Source organism: Bombus bifarius, unplaced genomic scaffold, assembly GCF_011952205.1.
Source record: "Bombus bifarius isolate JDL3187 unplaced genomic scaffold, Bbif_JDL3187 scf7180000008277, whole genome shotgun sequence".
Lineage (NCBI taxonomy): Eukaryota > Metazoa > Arthropoda > Insecta > Hymenoptera > Apidae > Bombus > Bombus bifarius.
Window position 1 is genome coordinate 10,745 of NW_022884561.1, and position 18,614 is coordinate 29,358.

Sequence of the window (18,614 nt, forward strand, 5' to 3'; positions counted from 1 at the left end):
CGTCTCCCTCGTTGCTCAGCTGGGATTGCCAATGGTTCCACACGTTCTCCTCGGCGGTTCCTAGGTCGTTTGGGACCGCCTGCTCAGTCGAGTCTTCTCCCGGGTCCTATACTCTCCAGCGGACGTATCTCCTTTTGAGCGCCAGTGCCCGAAACTCTGACGAGAGGGGGGTGGGGGCGACTCGGCTAGAGCGGCCGCCGACGCGTGGGACACCGTTCGGTATCCCCTAACGATTCTGATGGCGGTTACTCTGTGCAGCCTCTTGAGGAGCAGGATGCTGTGACGAATCGCCATCAGATCGTCCGCCCATACCGGGGCCCCGTACATCACTCGCGACCGAACAACACTCTCGTATAGTCGGCGCACCGTATATCCTGCCCCGCCGATGTTCGGCAGCAGGCCGCACAAGGCATTGGCAGCCGCCGACACCTTCGGAATCAGGGAGTCGAAGTGCGGCTCGAACGTCCACTGGCTGTCGATGACGAGACCCAAATATTTCATCCGCTATTCCATCCCGACGGTTTCACCTGCCATGTTTATGCTCAGACCAGGCTGTGGAATCCCTCGCCTTTTCTTGTCGTAGAACCAGATGGCCTCCGACTTCGCAGGGGAGACCCTCAGACCCAATCCGCGCACAGCACGAGTCGCACAGGCCGTAGTGATTTCACCGATGCGCAACGTCTCGTGCCATCCGCGACCTCCGACCAGGACCAGAGTGTCGTCCGCATAGCACACCATGGCCACACCCGGGGGCAGCGGGCATCGCACTAACTCGTCGTACGCGATGATCTACAGGATTAGTCCCAACACTGGGCCCTGCTGAATTCCGCGCTCGACGGGCCGCCTTTCCTTCCCTTACCTGTCGCCCAGGTACGCTCGGATCAGCCGGATGAGGAAAGTATTCTCATCTTTGGTTACGGGTGCTTTCCTGAGCGTATATTTAGTGCTATACAGTACCCGGGCACCTCATAGGGCCATAGGAGGGGGGGTATCGCCCAACCAGCGCACGAAGCACCCAGTGCCTTGCTAGCTCGATTAGCTAAGCCTGCAAGGGCTGTCGCTCGTCTCAAGTCGAACGGGGCGCTTTCTAAGCCCTTCCGGCCGCCACTGTCCTGTCCCACGACATGGAGTTGAACGCGTTGACGATGTCCAGAGAGACCGCCAGCGCCACGTCGTCCCGAGAAACCATGTCTTCCGTGAGTACCCGCACGCGTCTGACCGCGTCAATCGTACTGGCTTTTGTGCCAACCTGGCACCTGCCCTGTCATGTGTCGCTCCAGGCGGGCGGCAACCACCATCTCGAGGAGTTTGCCGGCCTCGTCCAGCAGGCATTTCGGCCTCTGGACGCCGCCGGCGAAGTCGTCGGTCCGCCCTCTTTACGGAGCAAGACCAGCCTCGCCGTCCACCATGCCCGAAGGTAAACTCCCTCTCTCAGGCATCTTGTGTAGAGACGCCGAAGTCTGGGAGCCATGGCCCCCATCACTTCCCCCCAGATCCGGCCATTCTTCTGGTCGCCTCCCACATCTCGTCCTCCGTGACTTCCCAGTCATCTCTCCATTCCATCGGCCGTGTTGTTTCCCGCGACTGTTCTGCCGCACTGCCCTCTTGCAGAGAGAAAAGCGTCCCGATGATCTGCCGCAGCAGCGCAGATTCCATCTCCATCGTTACCAGAGGGCCCTTCGCGCGATGTTTTCGCGTCACCGTCCTGTATGGTCCTCCCCATGGGTTAGATTCGACTGCTTCAACTAATTCAGACCAAGCACGGTTCTTCTGCGCCCGGTAGCGCAAGGAGACTTCTTCCTCGTCGCGTCGTCGCCAGCCGCGGGCCCTCAGGTACCGTCTTCAGACCCGGACGCATCTCGCCCTCAGTTCCGCGATGTCGGGGTTCCACCAGTAAACTGCTCTGCTTCGCATCGTTCCCGGTGTGCCTCGTGGCATAGATGCGTCGCAAATTGCTGTCATGGCTTGGCGAAGGTTCTCAGCCTCCTCCTCCACTCCTGTTTCGGTCGTTGTCGCCGAGGCCTCCCAGCTCCAAGCTTCTATCTTCTACTACATATTCCATATCATTTTGAGTGTGGCTCCTACCTTCAGTAAATTTAATATTTTGAACAGTATCATTAATTGCAATAGCTCTTTCGGTATCAAGTAAATCGCACTTATTATTTAATATACTTTTTGAATTGACTTCTGTCTCTGCAGTTTCTTCTTTTGTATTTCCTTCGACTTTTCTTTTCTTTGTTTTTCTAATCCACTCTGTTCATTTTGTAAGATTTTTCTTGTATCTGCATTTTTTTTTAACTTCAACTTTATCCGATCTCCTAGGTCTGCCTCTATGTTTCGCTCCTCTCTTTGCAATAGTAGCACCTTTGTTTTCTTCTGACTGCTTTTTATCATCACAACTCTTCGATCGCCGACTACGTGATAAGGGACTGTCAAATACCATATTTATACGTAAAGGAGATACTGCATTCCTAGTACGTTGGCTTAAATTCGCTTCATCAATTGCTATTACTGCATTATCATTTTCTACGGATTTACACCTATCGATATCACTAGCTGCGTCTATTAAAAGAACTTCCCTTTGTTGACGCGCATTAGTTGTTTCGTGTTCACTATCTGAAATTGATTTTTGTTTAATGTCTCTTTTTTCTTCTTTGGTCAATTTATTTTCTACATTTTCCGATGCTTTTTGTTTATTAATTATTTCAGACTTGTCTTCGATTAATTTCGTCTTTAAAACGCTTCGCAAAATTGTATTTGTGTTTGACTGTCTTGTTTGATTGTAAACAATTTCTACAAATTTTAGCGAAGTAGCAGGCTTTACAGCAACATTATAACGACTGCTCCGTTTACTACTATCTAACATAGATGCAGATAGACTTTTATCATCTTTATCTTCTAAAGACTTCTCTTGTGTATTAGCATCTAAATTTCTTGACATAAGATCTGCTGAAGTTTTTGGTTCTGCACTGTCACAAGCATTTTTCGCTGTCATCATTTGATCTTCTTCTATAAGCAAATGTTCATTACTGTAAGCATTATCTATTGCTTTTTGTACGGATTCTAATGATATATTTTGTTGTCTGTTGATATTATATCATTTTTAGCAGTTGATTTACTAACTGCTTCTAATTCCTTCCTTTCAATTTTATTTTCTTTATTTGCATCATCGTCCAAAATATTTCTTATTGAAATATTATCTTTCTTGTTGTGATCTTTCTCTGCTTCTCCTAAACTTCTACTCTTTTTTATCAAACCATTCTTGTAAATTTTGAGTATCTTGCGACGAAGATTGTGACAAATCATTATACAATGCTGCAATATCTTCTTTCCTTCGTTTCAAAGACTCTTTCTGGTATTCTGTCGAGCTATTGACATCAAACATTAAGTCTGTTTTAAAGAAAATATAATCTTGTGAATCGGTGTCAATTGATACTTTCTTCTCATAAGAATTTTCTACATTTGGCTGCAATTCTTTTGAAAATTCTTTCAAAACCATCTCTTCATTTTCTACAGTAACGTCTTTTTTCTCCAAGCTTTTGTTCAAACGATTAGAAACTAAACTATCCTGACAACTTTCACTGGTCGTTTCTTTAACAGTTTTCTGTCTTGCTAACTTGATTTCGGCAATTGTTTTTCGTAGCAGTTCGATTTCTTTATCGAAGAGTTGGCCCTCTTCGCTTGCTTGTTTGGTCATAGTGTCTACGCGTATTTGCATTAGCGAGTTTCCTTCTTTTTTTTTTTTTTTATTAACGTGGAAGAAATCCGCACGGACACCAGGTCGCTTCTGGGGAAAAGCGGCGTGGTAGTGCCGGACTCCAACCGACTAAAACCTCCACGATGACAGTCCCGGCTGCGATCGAGAGGGGCCCAGCGAGTTTCCTTCTTGTTGTTTGCTTAACATTTCAATAATTCGTCTAAGTTCGTCTCTGAAAGTGCATGCTTTATCTTTCGACATCATTTTAAATGTTTCTAATTCTTTGTGTGAGTCTTGATCAAAGCTAGATCGTCTGTCTCTATATGTAAAAAATGAATCCAGCGTTTACCTTGATTTGTTAGCTTCCGTAGATGCTTCCAATTCCAAAGGCCTTCTGGTTTCGTGGATTAAGAATTCGTCGTCGAGGATGACCGTAGTCCAAGCTAGTCCTTCCCGTAGGTATGGATGTCCTTGTTTTCCAGACGAAGCGATGTTTCACAATCCTAGGATTTAGCGTCCGTAGATGCTTTATGTTTTATGGGTGTTTCTTCCGGTTTCGTTGATAGTTACTTCGTTGTCGACGAGAACGTTGAACGAGAACAAGAACTGCCCGAGTTGGGTGAAGTCTCGGTTTATATACGTTTTCGTTTTAGGATGTTGTGGGGCTAGGTGTAGGTTATGATGTAGAAAAGTGTCCGAAGGTTGGGGGTCGATATCCTATCTCTGGTGTGGACTAAGGTGCCTCACAGCCTTGGTGTAGGCTATGATGATAAGGTGGTGGTGGTCGAAGGAGTCCGAAGGTCGGGGGTCGATGTCTTATCACTGATGTAGGTTGAGATGTGATTGATGTCACACTCGCGTCGAGAGCAACGCTTTTGTACGTTCCTTTCTCGTCGAGGGGGACGCGTTGCAGAGATCCCGGAGAAGAAGAGAAGTTTCTTTTGCCGTGTTCTTGGTGAAACGGGTCGTCGATATATGTATATACTGTTGCGAGCTTTTCCAGAGGAAGCTGCTGAAAGGCATAAAGAGACTCCGGTGTAAAGTTATTGGCGGTTCAGATATACATGAGACTCGCATCCACGTTACAATCTGAGAACTGGCTGTTCTCGATGCACAGGTTTCCTCATAATACGTAAAACCGGCTCGAAGCGTGAAGCTGAAGAGGCAGAAATGGAATGCAGGCAAAGATGCATGGTGTTAATGAATTATAGATAGACCATTCAACAGGATAAGATGCTCTTCGTGCTTTATGCATCTGCTTGAAAATCTACGACTTCTCCAAGATATCTCTTGCTTTTTTTACGGAAACGCACGAGCGTGAATTCTTTGTGATTTCTTTTCTTTCTTTTTTTTTTTTGTTTTTTACTGCTTTGTTGCATAATATGAGGTTGTATAAAAAGCGGTATAAAAAGCGGTATAAAAGCTAGGATCAGATTAAACGTCGCCAAGCTTAATCTACGTAAACCAGAGGAAAAACATGAAAAGCGAAAAGAAGATAAAGTATACAAGAAAAATAGTAATCAGATATACGTGGTAAACGATTATAATTTCAAGCTGTGCTGGAAAATTAGTCGGATGTTGCAATTCCGTTGCAGTTACGAATAGTGTCCACCGCGTCACATTATCTGTATCGCATTTGTGTAATAAGCGGGATAATAACGGATAAGAACTCGAGGAAGACTGATACGCAGCTTATACGATGGTAGATATATTGACTTATTGTATGGAATCATTTTCGAGTGATGAATGGTGTGTACTTTTGGACACGCGCGAAATTCATTGGACAGCACAAAATGCAGAAACGTGCACTCGAATAAACTTGATGAATCATTTTACGAAAGGTGTGTAATCTGCAAAATCCATAATAACCCAACGCTTGATTTGTCGGATCGCCGAATCGCCGAAGCGTTAGTTGTGTTGCGATTTAGAAATGAAATAAAATTCTAATCAAATGATCAGATTTTCGACCACTAAATTCGTTTTACGTAATATTTTCTTCTTTTCCCGATATGTTTCATAAAAATTGGATTTCCGTCTTTGTTTGTTTTTTCGAAACATAATACTTTGAATATCGAGAAATTGGGGTATTGGGACGAATTTTACGAATTCCCGATAATTTCATCAGTCGGTCATCAATACCATGAAATAGCTCGCTTCCCATGGGCTGTTTGTATTTCTGTAACGATCCGTTATACGAGACCGCATTGCACATTACAGCGCTGCACTTCCATTCATCGACTCGTTGCAATTGGCAACATATTGCGGGGTAATTTTCATCCTATAGCTCACCCATGGAGAATCGCTCAATCGCGAAAACTCATCGACAAGTAAAACGAAAATTTTTTTTCGTCAAAGTATCATTAAAATCTGAGTAGCGCAGATGAATCCGGCAGCTGATTTCTTTATTTTTTTTTTCTTTTTTTTGCAGCTCCCAACGTTTTCAATTTCGAGATGAAATATCTGCAAAATCGTTCATCTTTCCATTAACTGTATGCTTTTTGAAAGTGAGTTGTTCAAAAACTCGTAAAAACAAAGGGACCGGATTCTCTAAAACCGTTTTCGCCATGAACGATATTATTCCTTCCATCATTGTGATTGTTACGCCGCGCGACTCTCTGCCTGGCCCAGGTCACACACCGCGGGCCAGACGGACACCAGAGGTCCGCTCTTCCGTACGGCGTACCCTCAATAGCCTTAAGCACCGTCCATAAATCATAGATTTACGAGAAAAGGTCCTTTAAACAAAACAAACAACTGGTCCCGAGGAGTTTCTAAACACTATTGTCTACCACGGCAGGACAAGGGAAAGTTGTTTTTTTGTCACGCACGCGGCAACTTTCCCCCCATTAATAACCTTCTCTCGAGGGCAGTTAAGACCCTTCGTTTGAGCAATTAAAAACGAAGGCTAATCCCTCGCTCTCCTAAATAACATCGGCACGAACAAATCCGATGGTCCCGTGCGCTAGACTGATCCTTAGCCTTCCTCCGAGACAGCATCGTCTCCCAAGACCACTGATTTCACATCCTTCGAACGGTCAACATCCTTCGAGCGGGTATACACTCCCGCAGATCAGTCACTCACTCATCTCGTACATACGCACCAGTGTAACTATCCTCGTTATAAGTTGTGGAATAAACGGTGAAATATAACTTACTATACTGTGTCATATTCATTCAACCACCTCTGTTATCTTAACCGAAACAGGGGAACGACTACTTCGCGGCGTCGATTCACCGAATCGTAGCGAGAATTTACGCCTCTCGCTGACGCGTTTTCCTCGCGACCGCGTCTCTCCGCGATCGGTCGTAACAGTGATCTTTTTGAAGAGTCGATCGAACAATGTTAACTCGTTGGAAACCGCGAAAGTTGAAAATAATTTCGATTATAGCTGCTGATGAATTGGCAAGAAGAGAGGGAAAGGGAGACGAGAGAGAGAATGGAGATGAACGAAGTTTAAGCTTCATTCAAGCTGCTCAGTGAATTCGAAATTGACCCATTATACTGTTACTTCGTTGTGCAAAAGATCACGTCTGTCGTCGAAATGGAATCAACGTGATTCGATTCTCCAAGAAGCGCTGATACGCGAAAACTCGGATGCTTTGAAAAAAATTCACGTTACACAATATTCCTCCGCCGTTAAATTACAGGCTATCCTAACGATCATCCGAGATAAAATCAAGCTTCTTTCAATACGTGCCAGCATTCTTATGTCGATTAAATTCAATTTTTAAACTACAAAATTAAGAAACGAACAGTCGTTGTAGATTTCTTCAGTGGCGCAGTCAAATTAGAAAAAAAAACAGACTCACGAAACTTGAACAATATCGTTGTTAATGAAGGTTTCGACGCCATTCGCGAAAAATTTCCAACGCGGCCGGTGCCAGAAAGCTGGGTGAATACGAAGGTGGAGAGATAAAGAAAGAACGCGGCAACCTTAGAAGCGCAATTAAATTAAACGACATTAGGTCGGGCAGGTTCTTACATTGTAATCGTCCTTTTAATTGCGCTCGTAATCAACCAACGGTAATTGATTTGCGCGCGTATATATATTTAAACGAAATAACCGATTCAGAATGGAAAACGAAAGAGCGCTATTATTTAAATTTGCGATCGGAACAAAAACAGCTAGTAAATTGAGCGGACGACGTCGCGGAACTGTTTTTTTACATGGGTTAATGAAATTACATTGTTTTTCCAATCAACCGTTCGTTGGTCCCGGTATAAATTCAAGCGGAGCGTTTGTTTTTGTGCGACAAAAGCGCGTCGTTTAATTATCAACCACGTGGAAATTTCTGCAAGTATAATTAAAAACACAACCGAAGTTACGATGAAGCGTTCGTCATTTGCGAATTCGAAACGAATTTGGAATTTTACCGGGGCTAGAATATACCAGGATCCCGCGTCCAAATATTTTTCATCAATCGACGGATCGATTGTATATCGCGACCTTTTTCTCCCGAGAAGGTTCGATGCCATAAAATTTTACGCTTGCGAAGTTACGAACGAGTTCGACGGTCGTTTCAACGCGGTAATTAACCGAATGCAATTAATTCTTGTTCACATCATTTGCAACGCGCGTGAGGGGAATAAAGGAAATGGAACGAAAAAAATTAACGACCAGCCTTCTGTTTCTTTCTTGCTCTCCTCTCTGTCGTCCTCTCGTACTTAAAATATACATTTGCCTAAAATAGAGCTATACAGTCGCTTTACATTGAAAAATAACTATGCTTATACATTGTCTACGAGGAAATATCGCATTTTCGTGCAGTTTCTTTCCTGTTTGGTTGCGCGTATCCTTAATCATGATACAACGTCGTCATCCTTTTTGGCATGATACTTCTCACAAAAATATTAAATCTCTCTCTATTTCTCTTTTGTGTTTAGGAAACATCACGACAACTGGCGATTACTCCTTGAATTTCATTTCTCTTCAGCGTGATTCATAACCGTGCTTGCGCAACATTTCGTCTTGTTCTTGTTTTCTCCTTCGAAGCGGCATAACGACTTTGATTACATATCAATTTTAAGATAGCTGGCTACTGATCTTGATTGATTAAAGAAATTTCGAGAGATATACGAAATCAATAAACCGCACGTTAATTCAGGATGCTTTACCGATGGTATGTCGCTGGTATACACCTTTTCAAATGAATTTCTCTGATGATAAAGCTGGGATTTCGCGTGCAGCGTACATCGACAAACGATATTGCCACCTCCTCGAAACGCCATCCTTCGATCGATTCCCGACAATTTCGCAAATTTCTGCCCTTAAACTGGAAAGATGCCAGTGCCTTCGACGCAAAGGAAATATCTGAGTAATAGCGACGCAAATTTTTAATTGGTCAAGCACAGGTCACCAATCATTGATGCGAAACACTCCCGTGGCATGTGCTTCTTTACTACATTGCGAAATTTTATGCAAATTCATATTCTTGTGAACATAAACAGAAGAAATGGATTCTAAATAGTGATCTGTTTCATTTACTGGATATTATAACGAGTATCGTACTTTGAATATTTTGTATATATTTGCATTTACGTACGTTCTGTACATTTTTGCTTCGTTATGTTTGGCATAAATGCATAAATATCCGCAGTCTATTTATTATAATATACGTTGCATCAAGGTGACCAAAATATTATATCGGTAATTATAAATGTTCTAAGCAAAGAGACGTGTATACGAGGCTCATACACGGCGCTCGATACACAAATAAATTTACTAAATTGCCAACGGTTCTCATTACTCTCTCGTTATTTCTGGTCGTCGTGATCGTCGTCGATAGTAATTCAGATTTTATAAAAAGTTAGTTGAATCGACAATGATTCGTTTCGTAGCGATTAGTCCCGAGAGAGAAGTCGCGACGAAACCAACAAAGTCTGACCGAAATTATATCAAAAGAAGAATTATCAAAAAGATGTAATTCGAATCAGGTCCTTCCGCTAGATATTTCTGTGCCGAAAGCGGCACCGTTTCAGATATATCGCACAAATCTCTAAAACATTTTATAATTTCTTCTGTGTATATATCTAAATATAGTATATGTATACCTTTGTATATATGTATACTTATCTATATGTCACGAGCGCAGGATGAGTAGAATATAGTCAGACGATATTTAAATTGCCAAATGAAATACTGAGAATGTCATGCATTAACACTTCCGTAGATCATTATGAGATCTAGAGTATTTATTTAGGTCAAATTGTTGAATTGTGACCCCAATACCCCAATTTCTTTTTAATAATAGAGTAAGCTATTTGTCCTCGATCCATTGATAAAATATACCTTTTTGTTGACAAATGTTATGGCAAATAGAATTACCTGAATTCATTTAGCATTTTTCTATTTTCCAAACAAATCATCATATCGTGAATTGAGCTACCAACATACCTCCGAATTCCATTAAACTCAATTAAATTTCGCATGTCCTAATGCAATTTTTTGCATTTACTATTCAATGTTTCAACATTATCTAACATTTAAGTATTAAATCCCAATGAGACACAATTTCATCATTCTGCACACGCGTCCATAATAAATAAATATATATGTATATGTATTCTCTAAATTCAGTAATGAATATGTATATATTTATATATTTATATAATATATGTATATATATCAGAACTTTGGTTTTGTCTTCGGTGAACCAGTCGAATCAAAAATATCCGAAAGATACTCGATCTTACGGAGCACATTTTTTTTAAAGATAATCTCCAAATGTACCCCAAAGCCAGGTCATCCTCGGACAGCCCCTTTGTTGCAATTTCAACAAGACAATTAACAGTCCTTTAAACGAATCTTTTCGATTCGCCGTAATAAATCCTTTTTAATCAACGATTATTCCGTTGCGCCCAACCCTGTATAATATATTGAGATGCCCCCATGTTGGGAACTCAGATTCGTGATAAAGGAGAAACACCGCCGTTCCGTTGCACTTGTTCAGCAAAATGTCGGTAGAAAGTTTATAGTAGTCGTTAGTACGTAAAGATGTCTTAAAAATGTGATAAAAAAGTTTTCGCGTCAACGGTGCACTAATTTGATTATATCGATCTGTTACTCTCCGGGACTTTGTATTTAAATTATCGACGTGCTCGGTTTCTACTTTACCGATTGAGACAGAAATTGTGCGCAAGATATACATACATACATATTTATTCGTCGTTGCAAAGTAGAGATTCTTATCTCGGTATTTTTCGACAGTGTTTCTATCGAACAAATTCTGTTGTGTATGGTGTTTCATGGTAGATAATAGAAAATTGTAATATAGCAAAGTATGTTAGTCTACCATAGAAAGAAAAGATTTCTCGATCTCGTGATCAATATTGCTTTGTTGCTTCGTGGCGCAACGGAATGGAAATCGTATATAACAAATGATAAACTTTGAAATTTTAAATCATCTATCAACAGCAATTTACAATTAAGTATGCTTTTCATATGAAGAGTTACATTTACACTCAGAGGTTATTTCTACGTGTTACGTATCTTTGATAGCGATTTCCCGTGTCGCTGAAATCTCCTATAGTTTTCCCACATGATAACAACTAATTATTTGTGCGAGCTTTTATCGTGGCATACAATGTGGACCAGCCTCAAGTTCTTCATCGTAAACAGATTGTCATAAATTTCAATGAGGTCTGACTCGTTGGTATTACCCTGGGACGCTAATTTCAGGAGCGATGGGATTATAGACCTGGACTTCTCGATCCTACAAATCATATTTTTATTATTTTTTAAAATAGTACGTGCCAATTTAAGACTGTATTATGCAGAATGATTTGAACACCATCATGAAATTGAACTGCTTGTGATAATAATAATTTCAATTAACTAAACGATGATCTCTGAAACATTCTGTATACGGTCAACAAACATAGTAATAATTCGTCATAACAGATCATAAGTATAACTTACTTGTGATCAAAATTCCATGTAGAGAATAAAACAAGTTCTTCCTTCGATCTATAAGGATTGATCTTGTGCTTATCCGGGTAAGAACATTTATCCTCGTTCCACATACCGTAACACCTAAATTCGCCCGTGTGATCGCACAACGCGATACACGCTTTCTTCGCTTTCCTTCTAATCTTGTAAGGACAACTCTCCTCTGCCTCTTCCTCTTCAGTCTTTGTGTCCGAGCTTCTTCCGTTCCTCTTTTTTACACCATCGGTATCATCGAACTGTTCCATCGCTCCAAACAATCTGAAGTACGTACTATCGTCCAACCATTTCAATCTACAGGGACAATGATCGTAACAGGATGACGAATCAAGCTCGTCTGCACCCTCCAACGCTTCGGACTTTGCTCGACTCCTATCGAAATAGTAGCCAAAATAGTGGTCCTCTTTCAGTTGCATCTTAAAGAACGCTATGGCGTACAACAGTTGCTTTCTGGCTCGGGGATCCTTCGTAAATACGTCCGATGATTTGATCTGATCGATCGTTTTATAGAGATAGCCTCGTATTCTATCTTGACATCTACGATGCAAGTACGCTTCCTGTAAAACCATTAATTTCGTTAGTCGATGCATTAATTCAATCGAACGTAATCGAATAACATGGTGCGCGTTCCGTTAGATGGAAAAGCTTATTTGGTTGTGAGAGGAACTCCGGTGAACTAAATGACAACCGCCGCCGTGGACAATCAAAATGGATCAGTATACATTGATATTGCCATATTGTGATTATAATTGCTCTGTAATCAAAGCAGGGTAAATCTATTGTTTTCGATAAATCGCCAACAATGGTTCGTTATTGCGTATCATAACGTACAATGGAAGCCCAATTATTTGTTGAAATCCACCACCGAAAGTAATTTCAACCGATCCAGTTCGCGATCTACTGTCTTCGTAAAATAATCATGAAACATAATTTGTCGGTGTTAAAACAAATGAATAACCAACGAAGATCATTTCGATAATCTACATATCGCACACGTATAATAATATAATTGTTCGGGATTTTGAGTGGCAGTCCGTTTATGGCTCGGACAGCACCTCTCCCTTTTTTGGGAAATACCGAATTACCTGACCTCTCCGAGCTGTAAACCTGATGACATAGAAGTTAGGGAAACCCCAGGCAATACCAGGTCATATGCACACCCGAGAGTACAGGTAAACCAGGGAAAACCCCCGGCCGGGAAAGCACGATGGACGGAGAGGTTATCAACAACATACTAGGACAGTCATAAACAGAGAGTCGTACCATGCGGGTAAAGTACTTCAGTCTCAACAAGATCTTACAACTGTCATGTTCAGAACATCAAACTTTGCTCGTATACAACAAGTGCAAGTAAAGTGCCAAATTGCACTAACACTCAATATATTAAACCTCCTCCACCTGAGCGTTAATTCATTCAAGTTTCGCGATATCGACCGATCAGTTGGATCTGACCGGTTGCTCTTTAGTTGATAATTCGCAACATATTGAACCCCTGAGTCATCAGGTTTACAGCTCGGGGAGGCAGGCAATTCAGAATTTCTCAAAGAAGGGAGAGGTGTTGTCCGAGCCATAAACGGACGGCCATTCAAAATCCCAAACAATAATAACTTTGTATATGACATTGCACATCAATTGGAAGAAAAGAGGTGTGACAAGGACGAAGGCATGTTTCATCAGTAAAGCTGTCGAAGAAATCCGTACCGTAGATATAGGAGATATTCCTAATAGTATAAACATATGGACATGGCCGAGGATTAGGTGTGGGATTTGCGAGGAGTAGGATTCCGTAAAATCGACATCGTGTATTGTAGTCAGCGCAAATTTATTATTTTTTTATCTAGCGCACGTATCCTCTACGAAAGAATTGCGCAATTCAACAGATGAGCTGTAAAAGTGAAATTTTCGCGCGAACATCGCACAACGGATAGATAACCAATTAATTAATTATTCATGTAATCGTTAAATAAAGAGTTGCAAGATTTCGGCGCGAAACTCTGTGCATGATAAATAACAATCTGTCGGAATGCAAGTGCCGTAACGTTAATTAACTCGCACATCGAAGGACAAACTCCCTCTCATTCTATTATATTAGACTATGTCGACCTAGGGCGATTTGTTATAGGTGCGAGGCTGACTTATCTTTGATCGCGTCCTGAATGGTATCTATGGAAAAAAGTTTCTCTAAGGATATGCATGGTAGGATAGTTCGTATTCGTATTGATTCTTTTTACCTTCTCATCTACCATCTATTACCCTGACACATAAATTTCAAGGACAACTTTTAAATGAAAAAGATACAATTTATATCTTTCAAAATATTTCAGTACATAAACTGATTGAAAAGATCAGAAATGTTTCCACCGCCAAACAAAACAGTTAGAGTATAGATAAATTCTTAAATATCGCGCCTTATATAGAGAACCCGATTTTTCTTTGTGAATATCTATAGCGTGCTAAGAAGAGACACGCCATAAAAGAGAAAGTAGACCCTTCGAAAGGGAGCGAAGCGTAAAAATATTTTTGCAGAAAAGAAAACTTACTTTACTCGTACAGTTAGTCTCCAATCCATGAAACCACTCCGGATGTTCGCCCCTGCTACTGAACGCTGTTTTCGAATCGTCCTTGTTCAGTGCGTTATATAGGACGGCTACTTTCGCTTTAAAGTTTTCCGTGAGGAACTCAGACGCTTTCTCGCCGGCAATTAGAAAGTCGATGTTAACACGTCTTAAGATGTCATACAGAAGATCCGCATCTGTAAGCAGAGGATGCATTTTTAAACTTCGTTTATCGCATTTCCAGGTTTCCTATTCAACTTGCCCTTCTATTGTCAAGATATAAACAAGTGTAGGAAGGAAATTAACGGCACTAACCGGTTAACACTTTTTCGCCCGGCTTCTGAAGGATCAACGTCGTCTGAGGTTTCAACGTGGAAAAATATTCTTCCTCGTCAATCAACGAGCCATCAAGTAGGTAGATGTTAATTTCGTCAGGATCGTTCGTTATCTAAAACACGAGGGATTCATCGATGCTAGTTCATTTTCTGTTTCATTACATCGAGTTACGTTGTGGAGGTATAAATTCATTTGTATTTCCCAATAGAGTGGTATCGTACGTTTGAAATACCGTGACATGTTACGTTCTCGAAAGTTTCTCTGATCTATCGTATAATGTTTAATCAAAGCGTAAAGTACATGAAAACGAAAACATATAAAAACTGTTAGGAAACTTTAACTTTGTTAAATCGTCAAGTATCTCTCAAACAGAAAGGATGATTCTTCGTTGTAATTTTAAACAATTATTTTAGAATGATATTTACACAGTAATTGGATCACGTTATTGTCCTTCATTAAATAAAACACATCAGTAATTACTAGTATGTTTTCCAACGCTACGAATGATAATATTGCTTATTTTTGTATTCAATGAATCATGTCTCCCATCGTAACCGTTACATTCGTCGACAGGCAACAGGCAAAGCTGTAGTAACGCATTCGAGCGAACACTGATCCATCGATACTGAGGAAACATAGTCACGGACAGCTAACCTTTAACCGCATAACATTGCCCCCATTAGTTCTTTTTACGCAAGAGAAGAGGCGTAAGGCTGCCCCAATTACTACGAATGAAGCGGCACCGCACCATGAACGCGTCCCGTTTCACGGTGGCGCGCATCGCCGAAATCAATTCTTTCGGAATCACACTGTTACACTAGTTACAACTGTTAAAATTTGTTGGCCGGAAGCTGGCAAACAGCAAATAGTCGCATCCGCGTGCGCGTCATGGCAAAAAAATCGAAAGATCTTGGTTCCGATGAAAGAAATGGCCATCGGTTCTCAACTATCGGTCCAGCAGACGGTCGACCTTGACATTGACGGGCTGCTCCTTGCCCGTGGCCGGGCTGGTTCGATAGAGCTACACGCTGCAGACGAATGTGCTTCGGCCCCAAGGTCGTCCCACAACTGGATTAACCTATACACGACTCACTGGCAAGCGACACGTGCCATGTAAATACTAATTCTCTCCGCTCCATATCTTCGCGACTAATTATTCGCACGTGCCTGCCCACTTCCGTAACGCCCTATCTGAAATCCAGTCTTCTTTTTAAAGGAAGTGGAATAACTAGGTTGACTGTTGTGTAACACCGTTACGTACACATTTTATATCGTATATTAAAGCATTTGATCCATCGAAGAAGTTACACTATCACAGGCTTCTAGTGTGCCCGTTACGATTCTCTACATGGATTCTTCATGCTTGAAAGCGGGGATCAGATTTCACATAACTTAATCGCGTTGATGAATTGTACCAGAATCGCGTTTTACGTTTTTTAGTTATCACGTTTTACGTTTATTTTACGATATTAACATTTCGTTTATTTTTAGTTATTCGGTGTCAAGGAAATATTTAAATAATTCATATAACGAGTTGAATGAAAAAGCGCCGATAAATATGGAGATTTCATATATGACACGTGCTGCGCTGTTTTTCAGTAATTTCACAGGCGGTACAAGGTTGGCCTGTTTTTGGCGCACTTGTAACGAAATACCGATCGCATGAGACAGAATAGTCGGGTGTTACAATTTTCCAGGGGCGTATTATGGATCAGCTGCGAGGCTTTTATGACCCAATTTCAACCAAAAACTTTTGTCATGTCATGTGAAAACGATATGGAATCGCGGAACGGTTTCCATGCAACGCGACGTTCCGTTCTGCCCGTCTCCCTTACTCCCTTTTATTCGTTATCATCTCTCTCTCTCTCTCTCTCTTTCTCTTTCTCTCTCTCTCTCTTTTTCTCCTCGTTTGAATCGCACCATCGGTCGATTAAATAAACGCCGCGAGCGTTAATCACATAGATACTCACGTTCAGCTTTGCGCACGCTTTCCGCTTCAGCTCATGAAGGCTCCTGCAGGCAACACCGATTTTTCGCACGCGGTTTACATCGGTGACCTTGTAGCCTTTGAACTGGAAAACAATCGGTAAAACGCGATGAAAAATTTTTTTTATTTTCTAGCACTTTCGTGCCGAGGTTAAAAACAAATCCATAAAATCTTAGAAAAACCATATGTACGAGTATTAGCGACAAGTATTTAAATTCGGTTTCATTCGTTTAACAAAACTATTCATTCGACTAGATTAATTTAAATTCTCAAACGACTCCTTCAGGTTGAAATACAAATTTGGGAAATCAGCTGACTTTCAACAAATGTATTTCCTACTGTTTCTAGTTGACGAAAGGAAGTTAGCGTCTGGATTAATCGAGCAGATATTAAACCGCGTCTTTTGCGGAATCATGCAAGAAAATATGCAAATGAGCTGAAGCTTAATCTCTTAATCGGGGATAACGCCTAGATAACGGAGGATAATGAACGAGATCGAGTATTGTGATCACCGGATGTGCAATTGGGCCGATCTCGTTCAGGGTCATGGCTGCGGAAGCGCGCGTGCCACAGTTTCTTCCAGTGACCTACATTGGCGACCTCTAATCGCGGTCACTCGGTAATGCAAATAGAATCGAAAGTCGGAAGTTCTACCGGCTGGACGCACCTTGCTACGGTCCGCCCACGCATAAATTATCTATCTGTATACGAAAACACGGAAACGTTCGACTGATTCACTATTTCCTGCTAATGTGCTCTTTATATACAATCTTCTGGTTACGAACAAGTGTTCGAGCCGTGTCAGTACAAAAAGGGAATTTCATGGATTAACACGATCAATCAACTTAATTTATATAGCTGCATGCTTGTATTTTGATAATTCTTTGACGCGATTGATTAATATTTTCATATGACGTATATATTTAATACGTTTGATAAATAAAATACACACAAATTATTTTCATTTGTCTTAAAGAAGGACAACGTTAAACAACTGGAAACATCAATACTCTTCTATTACAAAAATTGCCTTCATTTATTATTCCAATAAACGATATCGCTACATGTAAACTCGATACAATATCACGAACAAATTGTTGAAAAATAAAGAGAGCACGTTCCAATGACTAACGCTGGATAAGCCGTTCATGCGTTACAAGCAGGGAAGAAGAAAAGAACAGAGAACACAGAGATATTACCAGCGTGCGCAACCGGTGAACAAAGCTCATGCATACTTCGTTCGGGACGCGCGGATCAGGTGCGATTCTTTGTTTACCTCGTTCTTAGTCGGTGTCTCGGTGAGCCGTCGAAAACAGTTGGCGATCAGTGACATGATCGACGTACTCCGTGCCGACCGTAATCACAGAAGGCGTGGGGAAAGAAGATCGTGTGCAAGAAGAAAACGTAAGACGCGCGAAACAGCTGGTATACTTCGGATCCCGACCTCTTCTTTCTTCGACCGTGACAACGGTACGTTTATCGGTCAGCGGACGGAAGGGGAATCAACGGATGCCGGGAGTTGAATAAGCCTGGAGAAGAGTGGGGAGAGAAGAAACGAGGAATAGTGCTTAGCGTTGGAATGTGGAGTCAGCGGATAGGAAGTATTTATACGCCGGACAGAGAAAGAAGAAAGAAAGACAGACAAGGAGAATATTAACAAAGCCGTCCCGAGGAACTTGTTTAATCGCCGCTTTCGCAGCGACAACGCACGAATACTCGCTAGTAACAACGAAGAAGAAGGACGAGAAAATATATGTGGAGCGAAAAGGAATGGTATCTATCGTCGATGGATTACGGGGAAGGAATGGCGCGACAACGCGACGCTCTTCGCTCGGGCCTGAAATGAGAGAATGCACCGGGAAATGCGCCTGCGAACTGTCAGCTGCATCAGGCAATCGTGCTTCGCTCTCTCGCGTAGATGTCGCCACTAGACAAAACTATAGCTATCCTGTCCACTGATATGTATGTTTGGATACTTACTCTTCTTGAACCTCGCAGCACTCAACACTTTGGATCACTAATGGATAAGAGGCGACTCGTGGTTGAAGGGGAGTACACGAGAAAGAAGTTCACCAGTCGAACGTTAGTGTCGC

At 41.7% G+C, this 18,614-nt stretch overlaps 1 protein-coding gene and 1 pseudogene across 1 annotated transcript; both read right to left on the reverse strand.

Annotated features, from left to right (window-relative positions):
• Nucleotides 1-3,063: 3,063 nt before the first annotated feature.
• LOC117212139 lies at nt 3,064-8,927 on the reverse strand (annotated as a pseudogene).
• A 1,414-nt stretch (nt 8,928-10,341) lies between these two features.
• On the reverse strand, nt 10,342-18,110 carry LOC117212138 (DNA fragmentation factor subunit beta). Its single transcript, XM_033456657.1, has 6 exons — nt 17,798-18,110; nt 16,505-16,606; nt 14,514-14,646; nt 14,184-14,395; nt 11,617-12,200; nt 10,342-11,410 (listed from the first exon to the last, which is right to left on the reverse strand). Exons 1-6 carry the CDS (start codon nt 17,852-17,854, stop codon nt 11,251-11,253), a joined length of 1,248 nt encoding a protein of 415 aa, XP_033312548.1. The 5' UTR covers nt 17,855-18,110; the 3' UTR covers nt 10,342-11,250.
• Nucleotides 18,111-18,614: the final 504 nt, after the last annotated feature.

Bases quoted from the DNA above. Each gene is read 5' to 3' on its own strand.
- LOC117212138 (XM_033456657.1), bottom strand. From the start codon at position 17,854: ATGTCACTGATCGCCAACTGTTTTCGACGGCTCACCGAGACACCGACT. The intron at 16,607-17,797 runs GTAAACAAAGAA...ATTGTTTTCCAG, and splicing joins AGACACCGACTAAGAACGAG to TTCAAAGGCTACAAGGTCAC. The intron at 11,411-11,616 runs GTAAGTTATACT...TATGATTTGTAG, and splicing joins ACATGGAATTTTGATCACAA to GATCGAGAAGTCCAGGTCTA.